This window comes from Aspergillus brunneoviolaceus (assembly GCF_003184695.1).
Source record: "Aspergillus brunneoviolaceus CBS 621.78 unplaced genomic scaffold BO95scaffold_2, whole genome shotgun sequence".
NCBI classification, from domain to species: domain Eukaryota; kingdom Fungi; phylum Ascomycota; class Eurotiomycetes; order Eurotiales; family Aspergillaceae; genus Aspergillus; species Aspergillus brunneoviolaceus.
The window spans coordinates 264,743-281,601 of record NW_020290732.1 but is presented as its reverse complement, the minus strand read 5'-3'; the positions used below and the strand labels follow the sequence as shown (position 1 = coordinate 281,601).

General features: G+C 53.7%; 6 protein-coding genes across 6 annotated transcripts; all 6 read left to right on the top strand.

Moving 5' to 3' along the window:
• The first annotated feature begins 444 nt into the window (after nt 1-444).
• Nucleotides 445-3,043, top strand: rglA (putative rhamnogalacturonase B). Its single transcript, XM_025583904.1, has 12 exons — nt 445-480; nt 542-1,241; nt 1,291-1,412; nt 1,461-1,530; nt 1,575-1,650; nt 1,695-1,746; nt 1,790-2,001; nt 2,047-2,268; nt 2,321-2,567; nt 2,617-2,757; nt 2,807-2,863; nt 2,912-3,043. Exons 2-12 carry the CDS (start codon nt 887-889, stop codon nt 2,939-2,941), a joined length of 1,584 nt encoding a protein of 527 aa, XP_025447611.1. The 5' UTR covers nt 445-480; nt 542-886; the 3' UTR covers nt 2,942-3,043.
• A 608-nt stretch (nt 3,044-3,651) lies between these two features.
• On the top strand, nt 3,652-5,760 carry BO95DRAFT_469914 (kinase-like protein). The gene is made up of 9 exons (XM_025589477.1): nt 3,652-3,813; nt 3,952-4,206; nt 4,229-4,351; nt 4,386-4,440; nt 4,544-4,692; nt 4,731-4,942; nt 4,980-5,042; nt 5,077-5,164; nt 5,185-5,760. Exons 1-9 carry the CDS (start codon nt 3,760-3,762, stop codon nt 5,350-5,352), a joined length of 1,167 nt encoding a protein of 388 aa, XP_025447610.1. The 5' UTR covers nt 3,652-3,759; the 3' UTR covers nt 5,353-5,760.
• Nucleotides 5,761-7,350: 1,590 nt separating this feature from the next.
• BO95DRAFT_478120 (putative serine peptidase, family S28) lies at nt 7,351-9,217 on the top strand (the record flags this gene model as incomplete). The annotated part of the gene is made up of 3 exons (XM_025590017.1): nt 7,351-7,563; nt 7,614-7,828; nt 7,879-9,217. The coding sequence occupies 3 exons, from the start codon at nt 7,351-7,353 to the stop codon at nt 9,143-9,145; spliced, it is 1,695 nt and encodes a 564-aa protein (XP_025447609.1). The 3' UTR covers nt 9,146-9,217.
• Nucleotides 9,218-9,395: 178 nt separating this feature from the next.
• BO95DRAFT_437899 (cytochrome P450) lies at nt 9,396-11,543 on the top strand. The gene is made up of 4 exons (XM_025585382.1): nt 9,396-10,147; nt 10,205-10,862; nt 10,915-11,181; nt 11,259-11,543. Exons 1-4 carry the CDS (start codon nt 9,698-9,700, stop codon nt 11,423-11,425), a joined length of 1,542 nt encoding a protein of 513 aa, XP_025447608.1. The 5' UTR covers nt 9,396-9,697; the 3' UTR covers nt 11,426-11,543.
• Nucleotides 11,544-12,876: 1,333 nt separating this feature from the next.
• BO95DRAFT_437896 (uncharacterized protein) lies at nt 12,877-14,306 on the top strand. Its single transcript, XM_025585381.1, has 3 exons — nt 12,877-13,595; nt 13,657-13,761; nt 13,842-14,306. The coding sequence occupies exons 1-3, from the start codon at nt 13,304-13,306 to the stop codon at nt 13,952-13,954; spliced, it is 510 nt and encodes a 169-aa protein (XP_025447607.1). The 5' UTR covers nt 12,877-13,303; the 3' UTR covers nt 13,955-14,306.
• Nucleotides 14,307-14,633: 327 nt separating this feature from the next.
• BO95DRAFT_437895 (uncharacterized protein) lies at nt 14,634-16,379 on the top strand. Its single transcript, XM_025585380.1, has 3 exons — nt 14,634-15,235; nt 15,298-15,954; nt 16,016-16,379. Exons 1-3 carry the CDS (start codon nt 15,118-15,120, stop codon nt 16,150-16,152), a joined length of 912 nt encoding a protein of 303 aa, XP_025447606.1. The 5' UTR covers nt 14,634-15,117; the 3' UTR covers nt 16,153-16,379.
• The last annotated feature ends 480 nt before the right edge of the window (nt 16,380-16,859 follow it).

Sequence of the window (16,859 nt, the reverse complement as noted above, 5' to 3'; positions counted from 1 at the left end):
AGAAGGAGACATACATCCATTTTCTCCATCGCTTCGTTGTTGGCCGAACGCTCGTTCCTGACATGATCTCCACTACGACGATACATCAAGGTCGCAGGTGTCGAGATAGGTTTCTCCTGCAAGCCATCAGCACAGACGCACTCTAGCTAACACCCACCATTCCAGCAACCGGGTCAGGGAAGAACTATCGAAGGCACCGTCTCGAGGCACGAACCGACCCACCAACGCCTGTCACCCCTGTCACACCAGCAGTGGAGATACATCAGTATCACCCATGAGTCCACACCCCGACGAGTCATGTTTGCCCAGAATATCCGTCGGAGCAAGCTCCGTCCATCAGCCAAGACAAATGTCCGTCCACCACTGAACGGCCCTTCAATCTAACCGAGCGGAGGGATCGGCAGACGCTCGAGCCTACCAACCACCATCCACATGGAACATTATCACAACTCATAATTCACAAAATGCGCAATGTAAAAGGTAGGTCGTCTTTTCTTCAGACTCTCACAGCTCGAATTGCATCTCACATCCTCTAATGCAGTCACCAGTGGAGCGTACACCTCGCGCACATCGCGTACAACTCAAACTACCGACGTTTCACCTCTCCGCAGCCCGTTCCACCCCGTTTCCACCATGCGACACTAAATCCTGAAGACATCTTGGCGCGGCACTTGCCTCCACTCCCGACACGGACACACGGAGTCTTGTACTGTTCTGACCACTCAAACACCCGGCGTGCCTGAGATTGGTGGAACAGATGTCATTCCAAGACTTTGGCATGGGACCGAGCGCTGTCCTGAGTGAGAGCAGTAGGGGGACCCCAGGCAGCCTATAGTATTTATACCACGACCACGCAGCACTACTAACCGCAGCGCACACCCGGACAATGCTCAAAGCCTCGCTTCTGTCGTTCGTGGCCTTCACGGCCCAGGTCGCCAACGCGGCCTTTGGCATCACCACCAGCTCCAGCGCCTATGTCATCGACACCAACGCGCCAAACCAGCTGAAGTTCACCGTCAGCCGCAGCAGCTGCGACATCACCTCCATCATCCACTATGGCACGGAGCTGCAGTACTCCAGCCAGGGCAGTCACATTGGGTCGGGTCTGGGCTCTGCGACGGTGACCGCCACGCAGTCCGGGGACTATATCAAGGTGACCTGTGTGACGGACACCTTGACGCAGTACATGGTGGTGCATAATGGGGACCCAATCATTCACATGGCGACATATATCACTGCCGGTTAGTTGATTGTCTCGTTGAGGCGTGGTTGATGGCTGATACCTGGCAGAGCCGTCAATCGGCGAGCTGCGGTTCATCGCTCGACTGAATTCGGTCGTGCTACCGAACGAGGAGCCGTTTGGCGACGTTTCCACCACCGCTGACGGGACTGCCATTGAGGGATCAGATGTGGTATGTGACTTTCTGACCTTTTGCAGAGGAAGACTCTGACGTAAACAGTTTTTGGTCGGCAGTGAAACCCGCAGCAAGTTCTACTCGAGCGAGCGATTTATCGACGATCAGCGACACTGTAAGTACTACCGTCTCGGCCCTGGGCTATTACTGACCTTGCAGGCATTGCCGGGGATGCCCACCGCGTTTGCATGATCTTGAATCAATACGAAAGCTCCTCCGGAGGTCCTTTCCACCGGTATGTCTCCAGCCGGGTCAGATGACAGGAAACTGACAACACAGGGATATCAACTCGAACAACGGAGGGAGCTACAACGCCCTCTACTGGTACATGGTGAGTAACCCACCAATATAGAAGATCATCTCTGATAGTCTAGAACTCCGGCCACGTTCAAACCGAGTCCTACCGGATGGGTCTCCACGGCCCATACTCGATGTACTTTAGTCGCAGCGGTACCCCCAGCACCAGCATCGATACCTCATTCTTCGCCGACCTTGACATCAAAGGCTATGTTGCCGCCTCAGGCCGAGGCAAAGTGACCGGCACGGCATCCGGAGCAGACTCGAGCATGGATTGGGTGGTTCACTGGTACGCACCTTTCCCTGCGGTGTGGTCGTCAGCTAATGAGGATAGGTACAACGATGCGGCACAGTACTGGACTTATACCAGCTCCAGCGGCAGCTTCACCTCGCCCGCCATGAAGCCCGGAACGTATACCATGGTCTACTACCAAGGCGAGTACGCGGTCGCCACGAGCTCGGTCACCGTGTCCGCCGGATCAACCACAACGAAGAACATTTCGGGGTCCGTGAAGACCGGCACTACCATTTTCAAGATTGGTGAATGGGACGGACAGTACGTACCTATCCCCTGGCTACCAGACATCGTGCCAGTACTAACCTCACAGACCGACCGGTTTCCGCAACGCAGCCAACCAGCTCCGCATGCACCCCTCCGACTCGCGCATGTCCTCCTGGGGTCCACTGACCTATACGGTTGGCAGTTCCGCTCTGACTGACTTCCCAATGGCCGTGTTCAAAAGCGTCAACAACCCGGTCACCATCAAATTCACCGCCACATCCGCGCAGACCGGCGCAGCGACCCTGCGAATCGGGACGACCTTGTCGTTTGCCGGTGGACGACCCCAGGCGACGGTACTGCCCCTTCTCTTAGGAATTGTTTCAGTCGCTGACTTGCAAACAGATCAACAGCTACACAGGAAGCGCACCAGCCGCGCCGACAAACCTGGACTCTCGGGGCGTGACCCGCGGTGCGTACCGGGGATTGGGCGAGGTGTATGATGTGTCCATCCCGTCGGGGACGATCGTCGCGGGAACAAATACGGTAAGTTGGCTTGTGTGGGGTTGGTTAATGTTGCTAATGTGATGGGTAGATTACGATCAACGTGATCTCTGGCAGTTCAGGGGATACGTATTTGAGTCCGAACTTTGTAAGTTTTTGTTTGTGTGTTGGATGAGGGATTTGCTAACGAGTATAGATCTTTGATTGTGTGGAGTTGTTCCAGTAGCTGATTGTTTCTCGGGCTGTATGGTGCAGCCGGGAGTAGATAGCTGTACTGGACAGTTCTAGTCGTATGTGGAGGAAAGACCTAAGATCAACTGAATTCATGACCTACTGTCATTTTCTATTGAAGTGTTGTCCCGCTTGAATAAATGTATCTGGTTCAGCCTGGCCACTCAGTACCTGCATATTTCGTTATAGCATAGTCGAAGAATAGAAAAATCCGTCTCCTACAATAGTAAGTGGACAGCTGTACTTACTACTCTCTTGAGGAAAATCGCTAATCTTAAGGGAGGAAGACTCGTACCCGGCAGAAGGAGTAGTTATAGTATTCTGTGAGCAGGGTATCTTTCCTATTGTAACCGAAAATACTCCCTTATAGATCAACGGGTCGGTCCGTCAGGTGCTTAAGGCGTGTCCAAGGGACGATGGACGGGCAGAACAGCAGTACATACGGTGTCACCTTCGACTCTCTGTTCCATGTACTGTAGAATCCAGCCATGTCGAGTGCGGATCTGAGAGAAACGAAAGGAACTTTATGGAGAACCAACAACCTCAGCCCTTGGGAGGTGAGCTGCCAGGATATCGTCATTTACCTATTAACAGCTAAGTTGGAATTGAGATCTTCCATTGAACAAGGCATGGGCTGATTGGTCATAGATTAGTCATTATCGATAAGTTAACTAAGTTAGACAACGACATCAACAACAGCTCAGTCACCAGCCACCCAGGACAAGGGTTTGGAAAACGTCTCGTACAGGTCAAAAACCCGCGTTAGTCTTCTTGTCTACAGCAGTTCTTCGGCCGGAGTGCCCGCGCCGCGAGATGTTCACACGTCCTTCCACATCCATCAATGCCCGGCGGCGCCCTCGCAGCCAGGTATGCACGTTTGTCTTGACTGGGTTGGGGTTTCACGGCAGGGAGACATCATCGGCCATGTCCACTCGCACCCCGCGGAGATCAGATGAGATGAGCCAAGATACACGAGCATCCGGCACGCCGCCTGGCAAGTTCCAGTACCGGTTGATGGAAGACGTCGAAGACCTCCACCGATACCGCCCCGGCGGCTATCTTCCGTTACAGGTCGGGGATAGCTTAGCGGATGGCCGATACCAGCTGGTCGGCAAGCTTGGGCACGGGGGCTACTCGACCATCTGGCTGGCCCGGGACTGCCGCGAAGCCCGATACGTCGCTGTGAAGGTCCTCACCGCGGACGCCAGCAGCCACTCCTCCTCCTCTGAAGTGAGGGTGCTACGTTCGCTGGCAAGTGCGGTGTCTCGTCCCGGGAAGGAAGTCTTCCCGCCCCCTTTGGGATGAGTTCTGGGTGGTCGGGTGCAATGGTCGGCATCGGTGTGTGGTGACGCCGCCGGCGCGGATGAGCTTGTTCGATGCCAAGGAGGAGGAGGCTTCGGGTACGGTGTCCGGGGTGTTTCGGCCCCCGGGTCGCGCAGTCGATGATCGCCCAGCTCATTCGGGGCGTCGCCTTCCTCCACAGTTTGGGGTTTTGTACATGGCGGTTAGTATGGTGATGGTGCCCCTTCTCCGTCCTCCGTCAGACTCCGCGGGTGGATTTGATTAGAGCTGACTCTCCGTACCTCTCCCCGAAAAGATCTGCATCTAGGTAATATTCTTGTTCAGTTTCCCCGCTCCATTGACAGTATCTCCCCCTCAGAGCTGTACGAGAGATACGGCGACCCCGAGTCGGAGGATGTGGTTCGTCTCGATGGCCCCCCTTTAGCGGAGGGCGTCCCCACGCGCGTGTTCATTCCCGGGTGGTACGGCGTGTGCGCTGTGAGGACCGCCCTCTCGGCGAGGCAGCGATCACGCTCAGCGACTTTGGGGAATCGTTTGCGCCGTGCGAAACGGTGAGGGTTGCTTCCAAAACCCTGCCACTTCTTCAGCCGCCCGAGGCGAGATTCTCCGACGAGCCGCTTTCCTGCGCCGTCGATGTTTGGGGTCTGGCGTGTTGTGTTTGGGAGATTCTCGGGCAACGGCCGCTGTTTGAGACGTTTTTTCCGAGTCCGGATCGTGTCACGGCCGAGCAGGTCGAGGTGCTCGGGAAGTCTGCCGGGGGAATGGTGGGGGAGGTGGGGGAGGAGACGGGAGTGGTTCAGCGAGCAGGGCGACGCTGGATCTGGTGAGGACGGGGAGGGCTGGGCCCGGTGGTGGGCGGAGGTCCTGGGAGAGGCGGTTCGAGGAGAGTATCCAGAAGCCGCGGGCTGAGGGGGGGGTTTGGAACCGGTGACGGAGGACGAGAGGGCGGCGCTGATGGAGATGCTGCGCGCGATGTTGGCGTTTCGGCCGGAGGAGAGAATCACCGCGCGACAGGCTCTGCAGTCTCGGTGGATGAGCGGTTGGGGCATGCCGGCGCTGCAGGAAAGCGGGGGGATTTCGGGCACGAGGATGGAAAGGACGTGAGTAGGCGTCAAGGGTCCATACTTACCAACTTGGCTGTGTCGGGGAGTCGAGTTGCTGCTCTGGTTTCTTTCTTACCGCTGCTTGTGGCTATTAAGGTTGGCGTCTGGTCTGCCTTGTGGCGTAGCTTCCCCCGTTCCAACTGCGTCAAAGGTCATTCAGTCGAACCGCCGTGCCCCCACGGTTGTCGAAATGCTTCCTTGCTCAGGATTGCGACAGGCTCTGGAGAGCCCAGAGCCCAGAGCCCAGAGTCCCTCCTTGCGGGCTTTTTGGAGTGGCTCACTTACCATCATCGCAGTGGTGTCCAGCAGCGTGATGCAAATCTGTAGTGTATTCACCTCCGTGGCGGCCTTCTCGCCTTGGCTCGATGCATGCATATAACAGGAACAACATCAAGTGAAATCAGAGGAGATGCTGTCGTCCTTTGACTCTCGCCTCGACGTGTCTTTCTTTCCCCCTCTTCTTCCTTCTGACTGTAGCTACTGCTGCTCCGCTTTCCTCCTTCCAGCCCATGAATCTGCTTTGTAAAGGCTATGCGGATGGGTCGGCATTGGCTCTTGTTGTAACTTTCTTACTCTACGGACTTCTTATAAAGGGTCCAATGTCTCGGGAGGTACAGTACCGCTTTGTGATCTATGTAAAGTATCTAAAGTGTTCATGCCGTGGTGCCCGCTGCGGTGATTGTCCTTTCATACTACCAGCGTACAGGTTCCGAAGATCGCAGGCGCATTTTTGCTCAAGAACATATCCCCTACCAAGAGGGATTATATGTGACCGAAAGCTTACTCGTATTAGGCTCACTCTCGCTCTTTGTGCACAAGGCTTCCGAGGAGTGACTGGTCAAAGTCGGCTGAGGACATTCGATGTGGTTACTATTGGGTGGTTGGATAATGAAAAGCGGAAGAAACAACGGGGAAAAGCCAGGTAGACGACGAGACCCATCCTGGATGTATTGCAATGTCTTTGCCGGGTTGGGAGGTTGGATCCAGGGGTTTGAACGGGAATCCTCTGCAGGCAGTTCGTGCTCGCATCATTCACTACGTGCAGGTCCAAGGAAGTTCGGTGGGAAGTTCTGTGGATGGATGGTTGGATGGACGCTAATTTTCTGTCACTGGCAGTCTGAAGAGACGTGTCCCACCAATGAATGTTGGCAGGGTGGTAAGTTTTCAAGACGGATGTGGTACAGGAGTAGTGAGGCCTATGGCCTTGTTACTTGTGTGAGAAAAATGCCCTCAGTGGAGCAACAAACTCGATCAGTCGGCTTCTACTTGACAGCTTAAGATTGGTCTGGCGCCTTGAAGGCTTCATCTAAGGTCCACGGAGTGCGCATCGTACTATATCTCAGCATGGACTTGGAGCTTTTCGAGTAGAAAGATATTGATCAACAAGTGACCTTGCCTCAGGGCAATCCACGAGACATTCAGCTTGTACGACGTAGACGATAAGGTTTGTATGACGCCGAAAGAACTCCATCAGAGTCATCAGGTTGGACAATGCGATTGTGGTTTTCCTGCTGTCCACATTTTCAGTGACATCTGAGATCTCGGAACACGGCACAAACCCCAGATCGCAGTCTGGGGATTAACATCGGAACTGCAAAAAGGAACAAACCCAACCCCAAGACCAGGCACAAATCACTTCGGTGATGTTTTCATCAATTCCGGCCAGGGGTTGGGCCGAGCCCCTGTCCAACATTCCAGCCAGAGAAGCCGAACACAGAACAAGCGGCATCCCTGGTTACCCATGCAGCCGCCGCTGTTTGTTTGTTCTGCCGTCCGTCAACAACACAGCATGACTCGGCTCGTAGCCATTCATTTGCAATATCCACTCTGTCATACAGGGAGCCGAAACCGTCCTGCTCGGGAATATGTCTGTGAGGCGTATATATAGCGAAAGGGAGCGCATGATGGCGTCGTCCATGGCTGAAATGGCACTCGCGCTCCGGCCTATGAGCATTGTTTCTTGCACTGTGCCTGCTCGTCGACATCCATCACAAGGAAAATGTATGTGAAGCTATCATGTCTTGCCGCGATTGCGGTCGCGTTACTTCCATCCTCGGTGGTCGGGCGGGGGAAGAAGATCCCCTTCGGTCGCGACGTGCAACTCCTCGCGGAACTGGGGATAGAGCCGGACCTTGACCGTCATGAGTACGCAAGCATTCATTCAGCCGTCTCACACTCGGCGATGGTGACGATAAAAGACGAATACGTCTCGGTAAGGGTCGCAGAGGTTTTGTGTCGGTGGTACGGATCTAACGTCCGTAGATCCCGATCGATCACAACAACGCATCGGCAGGTACATACCGAAACCGATTCTGGGTGAGTGACGAGTTCTATCAAGCCGGCAAGCCGATCTTGGTTTACGACGCCGGAGAAACGGAGGCAGCCTCGGTCGCGCAGGCGCACCTCACTTCGTCGCTGTCATTCTTCCGGTCAACTCTGGAGGAATTCAATGCCATGGGGATCATTTGGGAGCATAGGTTCGTCTACCCGCACCGGAGATGCTTGGGTCGGCTCCATGGACTGACAGCGTCAGATACTATGGCAAATCGACCCCCTTCCCTGTGAATTATGACACTCCGCCAGAGGACTATCAATACCTCACAACCAAGCAAGCGCTCGCAGATCTCCCGTACTTTGCACGGAATTTCAGTCGCAAGGCCCATCCCGAAGTCGATCTCACTCCCGCAGGGACCCCTTGGGTCATGATCGGTGGCTCATACGCTGGCATCCGCGCGGCTTTGACTCGTCAGGAGTACCCGGATACCATTTTCGCTGCCTGGTCCTCCTCGGCCCCGGTACAGGCCCAAGTGAATATGACGAACTACTTCGACCAGGTCTACCGAGGAATGGTGGCCAGTGGGTGGGCCAACTGCACCAAGGACATTCGTGCCGGGCTAGAATACATCGATGAGCAGCTGTTGAGTAATCAAACGGCAGGGTCGATAAAGCAACTGTTCCTCGGCTCGGAAGCCGAGAAGAACTCCAACGGGGACTTCACAGCCGCGCTGGTGGCGATGTACGGGAGTTTCCAGTCGTATGGCATGGACGGGGGCACGGCAAGCCTGGGGGCTTTCTGCGAGTACCTGGAAACCGACCCGAACACCAACCAAACTGCCGGTCCCGATGGGCTGGCCTCCATCTACGGCAAGCAATATGTGGCGGAGCGCTGGGCGGCTTGGCCCGTGCTGACGACCCTGGTCAATCAGAACATGGACACCAATTGCAGGGGCCAGAACACCAGCCTGCCGCTGGAATGCGATCTGAGCAAGCCGTACGGCGACCCTTCAGCCATCAGCTGGACCTGGCAGTACTGCACCGAATGGGGGTTCTACCAGGCCAACAATGCCGGCCCCCATGCACTGCTCTCAAGCTATCAGACCCTCGAGTATCAGCAGCATATCTGCAACCGGCAGTTCCCCGACGCGATCAAGAAGGGGCTCTTACCGGCCCAGCCTCTGACGGACCAGACCAACCGCGAGTTTGGCGGGTGGACCATCCGACCTTCGAACACATATACCAGTGGAGGGGAGTTCGATCCGTGGCGGACTTTGTCCGTCCTGTCGACAGAGGACACAGCACCCCAGGGCGTTCAATTCTCCAGCGACATTCCGTCGTGTGGGGTGACGACCAATGAGAACACGGTCTTTGGATATATCCTGGAGGACTCGGAGCACTGCTTCGACTTTCAGATGCTCCCCACAGCCGGGAAACTGTCACGCGGGATGTTCAGCACGGCGCTGCTGCAGTGGCTGCCGTGCTTCGGGACAGGAGCGGGGACGTCGACCAAGAGTTGAGAGAGAGAATGGATCGACCAATTTCAATGTACATATTAGGCCACAATCAGAATAGATGTTCTGAGTTTCCAGCAGATGGCAGAAGATTAGAGAATGAAGGAGCTGGGTAGATAGTAAGTACTCAGGCTGTGCTCCACCATTGCCGCTTCCGTCCTTCTAACCTTCTAAACCCTTTTCGGAGATGCTTGCGAATTTCCCCGGCCTCCGAGCCTCGAGCCATGAAATCACGAATCAGCCATGATGCTTTTCCCACTTTTCCTTTCCAATCATTGCTGTCTGGGTCGCTTTAACCTTTCTTTATCCTCTTGCGCCTCCAACTTTGAGTACTAGTGTGTCCTGAGGAGGCACACGGGGGCGTTTTTGTGACATGTGTCTCCACCGAGGAATCCTATGCCTAAATGCCCATATTGTACAGGTATAAATAAGTATATCTGGAACTTGCAGAGAAGACTTTCTTCAGGATCACCTCAAACTCACTTCAATACAGCTCATTTATTTAAAACCCTACAAATCAGCCAGCCCTTTGCCTTACTTCCAGGCAACTCCAGCATCATGCTGACTCTAATCACTCTGGTCAGCGGGGCACTGTACCTGACATATCAACTCCTGCGCTCCATCCGACAAACAATCAGAAACCGCAGAACCGCAAAATCGCTGGGTTGCGAGCCTCCACAAAAGATCCCATCTGATCCTCTCGGTCTCAAGAGTTTCTTCGAACTCGCACGGGCAGCGAAGGACAGCCGCGTAGTCGAATATATTGCGGGGTTCTACGATCAGTATGGACCCACGTTCAGCTTGACCGGGCTAGGAGGAGTCTCGATTCTGTCCACGGTTGAGCCTGAAAATCTGAAAGCCCTCTTAGCCACCCAATTCCATGACTTCAGCCTGGGTACCCGCCACCGTGAGTTCTATCCCCTGCTTGGGAACGGCATCTTCACACTAGATGGTGCGGGCTGGTCGCATGCCCGGGCGTTGTTACGGCCGCAGTTCACGCGGGATCAGGTAAGGCCAGCTCATATATCTCACGCATCTCAGGGCCCAGAAACTAAATGCGGACAGGTGGCGGATCTAGATCTGATGGACGGTCACGTCTCCCGACTGATCGAGCTGATCCCGAAGAATGGCAGCGATTTCGATATCCAGCGCCTCTTCTTCCTACTGACCATCGATTCCGCAACGCACTTTCTGTTCGGCGAGTCGGTCAACGCGATGCACTCTTCCGGCCACGCCGGGGTTCTGGAGAAGACAACAGTCGGGGATGCACAGGGCTTCGCGGAGGCATTCAACCTGTCGCAGGAGTACCTTTTCACCCGCAACCGGTTCATGGGCCTGTACTGGCTGGTCAACCCGAAGGAGTTCCAAGACGCCAACAAGCGCGTGCATGAGGTCGTCGACCACTATGTCCGACTGGCGCTGGCTTCGAAGAACAACCCGAACAAGAGTGCGGATCGATACATCTTCGCCGAGGCGTTGGCCGCGGAGACGGACGATCCGAGGGTCCTGCGCGATAACATGCTCAATATTCTGCTAGCAGGACGTGACACGACGGCCAGTCTGCTGAGCTCGGCGTTCTTCTACCTGGCGCGTCATCCCGCCGTCTGGGACCGGCTGCGGCGGGCTATCGTCGAGGAATTCGGTGATCGTGTGCATCCGCGGGCGAAGATCACGCAGGCGCGGTTGAAGGATATCCCATATCTGCGGTATTTCCTGAACGAGGGTAAGCGATTTATATTCTTCTGGAATTAGGCTTTGTACTGACACTCGACCAGTCCTCCGTCTGCTGCCCCCCGTGCCACTCAACTTCCGTGTCGCTGTCAAAGACACTTCACTCCCGGTGGGCGGCGGCCCGGACGGCAAGGCCCCCGTGTTTATTCGCAAGGGCCAGCTGGTCACGTACTCCGTATATGCGATGCACCGGCGGGAGGACCTCTACGGGCCTGATGCGCGAAGCTTCCGGCCGGAACGCTGGGAGGAGAACGCCATCCGCGGGTGGGATTTCCTGCCGTTCAACGGCGGACCCCGGATCTGTCTTGGTCGTGAGTTACATCTCATAACCCAAGCCCCCGTCACTTCCCCTTTTAGGAAAATGCTTTGCTAACTTGTTGGATGGTAGAGCAATATGCCCTGACCGAAGCGAGCTATACCCTGGTCCGCCTGCTGCAGCATTTCGACCGGATCGAAAATGCCGCACCGGCGGTGGAGGAGCCCCGGATCATGTCCAATCTGACTTTGTCGCATTTACATGGGGTGGATATTCGCCTGTACCCGGCGGCATCGTAGGATGTTTTTTTTTCTTTCTGTATGCGTCGATGTATATGTTTTTTAAGCGATATGCAACCCACCTCGTATCGGGTGAGACAAGTCTACATTGCCGCGGGCGGATGCGACTCCCCCCCCCCCCTTCATAAGTCTGAGACATGACGATATATACGAGATCCTACATTCTCATGCATGAGATGTCTCGTTATGTTTATGATGGTTGAATCATCTGATCTATCTTCCGTGTTATGCTCATGTGTCTGGTGCCTTGTTCCGAGTCATGTCTCGGAGATAGCCCGGAAGTATATGCAACCTTCCCTCTCAACACCAACCTTCACGGATCCTGCCATGCGTGAAGGGACAAACGTGCGGGAAATTCCACGACCTCGTGAAAAAAAAAAAAAAAAAAGCCAGGACTTTCCTCGGCTAGTATTCAACCCCCTATAGCTCAGACTATCAGATGGAATCGTGTGATGTAAGGCAATCCCCGAGGTGCAGGCGCCCCGTACCGGCCAGCATCGTTGAACGGAAACGGACGATCATGATGTCAAGGCCACACACACATACACACATACACATACAACAGAGTAAACGACAAACGTTGGAGTGATGTAGTCCGCTTTGATAATTTGGGGGAAATTCGGAGATCCGATCGGCAAGTAAAGTGCACAATTCCTGCATGATAGCACAGCCTTAACGTCAGATTATAGTCTAGGGTTCTTTCTTCATGGCTGATGCTGACAGAGCGGAGGGAACAAAGTGCTTGTTTCTATAATTAAGTTAATCCACTTTTTGGCTGACACGGTTATTTTTTTTTCTTTTTGGTGCATGCTGCTCAGGGGATAGGTGCATAGAGTTTTTGCATCAGATAGACGTTGGTTGATGGGGTAGGACTGTGATGATACAGTCCTGAAGATCCAATGGTCATTTTACTTGATACGTGAGCATAGATCGGGATCGACAGAATAGATGAGGATCAACTGGCTCCAAGTTTGGGGTTTGTTGCATTGTATGTATTTGTTTAACGGAATAAAAATAGAAGGCAGAGTTTTTCATTTTGCATGTTGTTTAGTGTTGAGTAGAATTCTAAGAAATGGGAGGATTGTACTGTAAGCAGTACCTGGCAGAATGTGTGGTGGTTGTGGTTGATTACCTCCAGCCTCCAATTTCCCACAGCATGATGGGGAGATTTCCTCGTTGTGGGCCAGACAGATAGACAGCCAGACAGAACATGGAATGTCTCATTACTCCCCCGCCTTTCTGTGCCAATCACCATCTGTCTCCGACTTCGCCGCCCACCGTCGCTGACTGATTGTGCCCCAGACCAATCACCACGTCGACTCCAAAGCCAATCGGTCGTGGCCGGCGCCCAACCTTGAAGGCAGCTAGCGGAGCCTGGAGTAGCGGACAGTCCGTGAGTGGGCCGGCCAAGTCTCATCTTGCTCTTCTTGCTCTTGTTCTCTTTTGCCTCCCATCATTCAATCAATCCCGTTTAGTCCTGCAGTATTCCGTACCAGTGTTCCTTCAAACCCGGGGAGGGTTCCTGGGGCAGTGAGCAGTGCCAAGTCCATCTGCACCCACCAATTCAACCACCACTTTAGTTCCTGTCTCCTCTCTTTCGTCCTTTCATGTGTTCATTGACTTTGTTCTTGCTTTGGTTCCTCTGATCTTCGTCTTCCATTGCCTCCTTAGGAAATTCGTCTCCCACGGCCTTCTTCCCCACCGGATCTGGTGGGAGTGCTCGCCGCTCCATACTTAAACACCCGTCATTCCCATTGCCATCCCTTCTTCATTACACACACACACACACAGCCTTCTCTTCGTTCTACAGCACAATATCTACCTCTGTACAGGATTCTCATTCTCTCGTCTTCATCTCTACATCTAATTCTCGCAATCATGAAGTTCCTCGCTTCTCTCGCTCTGCTCGTCTCCGCTGTTGCGGCCAGCCCCATCCAAGCTCGCGATACCGCTAAGAGCTTCTACCTCAAGACCTCCGGCGCTGCCAACGACGCTCACAACAACCTCTACGTCTACGCCTATCACACCGGCGCTGGCTTCAATGATGCTGTGCTCACCTCCGACACTTCCAGAGCCAGAGCTGTTACCCTGAACGGTACAAACGCTCAGTTCGACTTGGGCACCACTTTCCCCTGGGGATTCAAGATGGGTGCCAACACCAACTATGCTTGTCAGTATTCGCCTCTCCGAATGAAAAAAAAAATACGCATTGGGCTAACATCGTGTTGTAGCATGGGAACCCGTCCAGATCAATGTCGGTTACGGTGACGAAGGTTTCTCGGTCGACGGTACGAGCCTTCAGTGGTCGGAGCAGAACGGTTTCGGCGGCTGGTTGGGTAAGTGAACCCCGATTTGCACGAAGTAAATCATAGAGGGACCCTTGTCACTGACCGATTCTTTTCGTTATCTACTTTAGTCTGCGACTGGTACCACAACGCTCCTCAGCTCTTCTGGCTCTACAAGTACCTGCCGGCCACGATCCCTTCCTCCTGCGACAAGGTCGACCTCACCGTTGAATATACCTCCTAGACAAGGCACGAGGGGGGTATTTTGCTTTTACCACCACCACAACGACGCCTCGTGGTTGATGAATCATACGACGCAAAGATAAAGATCCGGAGAACTATTCGCCACCCTCCCCGCCAGCTTGACGCTTACAAGATCTGTATCAGTACGACGACGGTTAAGACTTTTCGCCCTGATGTTAATGCTAATTAATCGTAATAATGACCTGCGAAGGATGATGATGGGAAGCCAATGTATCTATGTGTGATTTGTGCGATAGCGTTCTGCTTTTGATTGAGTTCTGGCTATCGATGATTGTGGGACACAGTGAGAAATTTTTTCCCAATTACAAATTATACATACCATCGAGTGCCTCTTTTATTTATCTGCTAGTATCGACGAGTCGGCAAGTAAAGGAAGCAATAATTGGCAATAGTGGCTTGTAGACGTGCAGGATACTGGGTGCAAGGAGCGAATCGAGGTGCAAGGGTATGCACAACATTTGTCCAAGATGTGCGTTGCATCATGTCATCCATGAGTGAATGATGCCTGGCTGCCCCAGGCTAGCAAACACCAAAAATAGCTGCGTGTCTCACAAATGGCCCAACTGGCCCAATCGGGTTAGTCCCCTCTTCCCCTTCTCCTTCTGCTAGTCTCTCGCTTCTCTCGCTCGCTCGCTCGCTCTCTCTCACTCTCGCCTCTCGTCTTCTGCTGCGCCTGCTTGTGGTCTATTTGGACCAATTTTTTTTACTCTTTTATTCTATCCTCCTCTGCATCGTCCCCAGATAAGTGTCAGTCGCTTCTCTGCCTTCGTCCTTTGCAGTTTTGTTGAGCGCCAGACCCCGTCACTCGCTTTGTTTACCCACCCCGACTCTCGCTGGACCCTGCCGATAATCTATCAGCCGATCTGCATGTTTCAGGCCCGCTGGCCTAAAAAGACCGACCACCCGCTGCAGTTCCATCGTCTTGTCAATCTCTGGGCACCGTTTCCATCGCCATCGACTGCATTATCCGCTTAATCTCAATCGCTCGACACATTGCACCTCCTTGTCTGAGAGACGAATCCTCATCACAGCGACGGGCCCACGTCGATCGGACCCTGAATTTCGCCAAGGGGGATCACTCGACCCCTCGGTTTTCACCCACTCTCTACAACCTCCATCGTCCGCACAGCCCGCACCACCATCATGCGTTCCCTATACCTCCTACCCGCGTTGTGCATCCTCCTCCTCCTGGGGACGATCTCATCGGCGTTCCCCTCCCCTGGGGACGATTTGGCGCACGGTCAATTCCTGCGGCGAGCTGGTCAGTACCGCCTCAGCCCCTAAACGCTGGCTCACATTTCCTCCATACTGACTATACCAAAGACACCACAGCAGCCGACAGCGCCACGACCGGACAAGCCGCCACGACCGGCAAGAGTGCAGCCAAGACCGATTCCGCTACCGACTCGGCCACCGACTCGGCCAAGGAGACCGCTTCAGGGACGAAAGCCACCGGCAAGGCCACGGGCACCGCAACGGGGACGGCCACTGGCACCGCGACCGGGACCGACACGAACAGCGGGACCGAGACGGGATCCGATTCATCGACCAAGAAGGGCAGCACGAAAACCACGTCCAGCAACTCGACGACCACCAATGCCTGGGCCGGTGGCATCTCGATACTGACGCCCGCGACGACGACCACGACGTACTACAAGATCGGCAACTCGGTGACGTTCGCCTGGAACTACACCTCGCTGGACGTGACGCCGACGGCGGTCAACGTCATCGCCTCGTGCAGCCTGAACAGCCACAAGTACACGATCACGCAGAACATGACCGTCAAGGAGACCAACAAGGTCGTCTGGGACACGGGCGAGTACAAGGCCAACGCGACGGTCCCGCTGCTGACCGCCTCGTACACGCTGATCGTCTGGGACGCCAGCAAGGCCATCTCCGACACGGCCAAGGGCGGCCACCTCAGCGCCGCCAGTTACACCTTCGCCATGTATAGTCCGCAGTCGTACACGCCATTGAATGGTTCGTCTCTCCCAACTCCCCCCTTTCTTTGCTTCAGAACTAACCGATATACCCTGTGCAGGATTCGTCTGCGCCACCTGCAGCGGTGCCCTCTCCGAACTCGAACGCCAAGGTCTCAAGTTCGTGTTCGGCATGGTCCTCATCACGATCACCACCTTCACCTGGTTTGCGGGTGACTTTGGGGTCTTTTCCACGTAGAGGGCGATTTTGTGTAAAAATGTTATGAAAGCAACCATCCTATTTCTAATTTTCTGTTTTATCTCGCACAGAAGCAAATGTAATCCTGCATCATGGTTTGGTTGTGCAAAGCGAAGGGTTTTCTGTTTTTCGTGCTCTCCTCATATCCATGAATAATAGCGAACTCGTTCTTTATTACATGTGTTGTTTCAGTTGGCGTGGTTTTTTTTTTTTTTTTTTTCCTTTTTGGCGGGGTGGTGGTGATAATGTATGTTGGTGATAGATTGATGAATATTTTATGGGATCTTGGGATTTAGAAGATTGTTTCGTGGATTGGTAATTGTGCTGTAGATGGGGTATTGCTGTGTAGATATGTATGTGTGTGTGTGTGTGTGTGTGTGTGTGTGTGTGTGTGTACTTGGATCTGCGTTTTTACTGCTGCGTATTTACTGTATACATAGCAGGCCAAGGGGGTCTGTATAGAGCCTTTTCTACTGTGAATAATAGTAGTATTTAGTTATAAAGAGTGATTATTGGTTATTATACAGTTGTAATATAATTAGAGTGGATTAACCTGACCGTTATACCTTAACCTTAACCTGGTCATAACCTGGCGGTCAGGTTAAGATACAAAAAAATTTTAACTGTACAGTTATAGTTAGATTAAGATATAATTATTATTTTAACTGTTTATACCTACCGGTCAGGAAGGTCAGGTATAGCGGGTA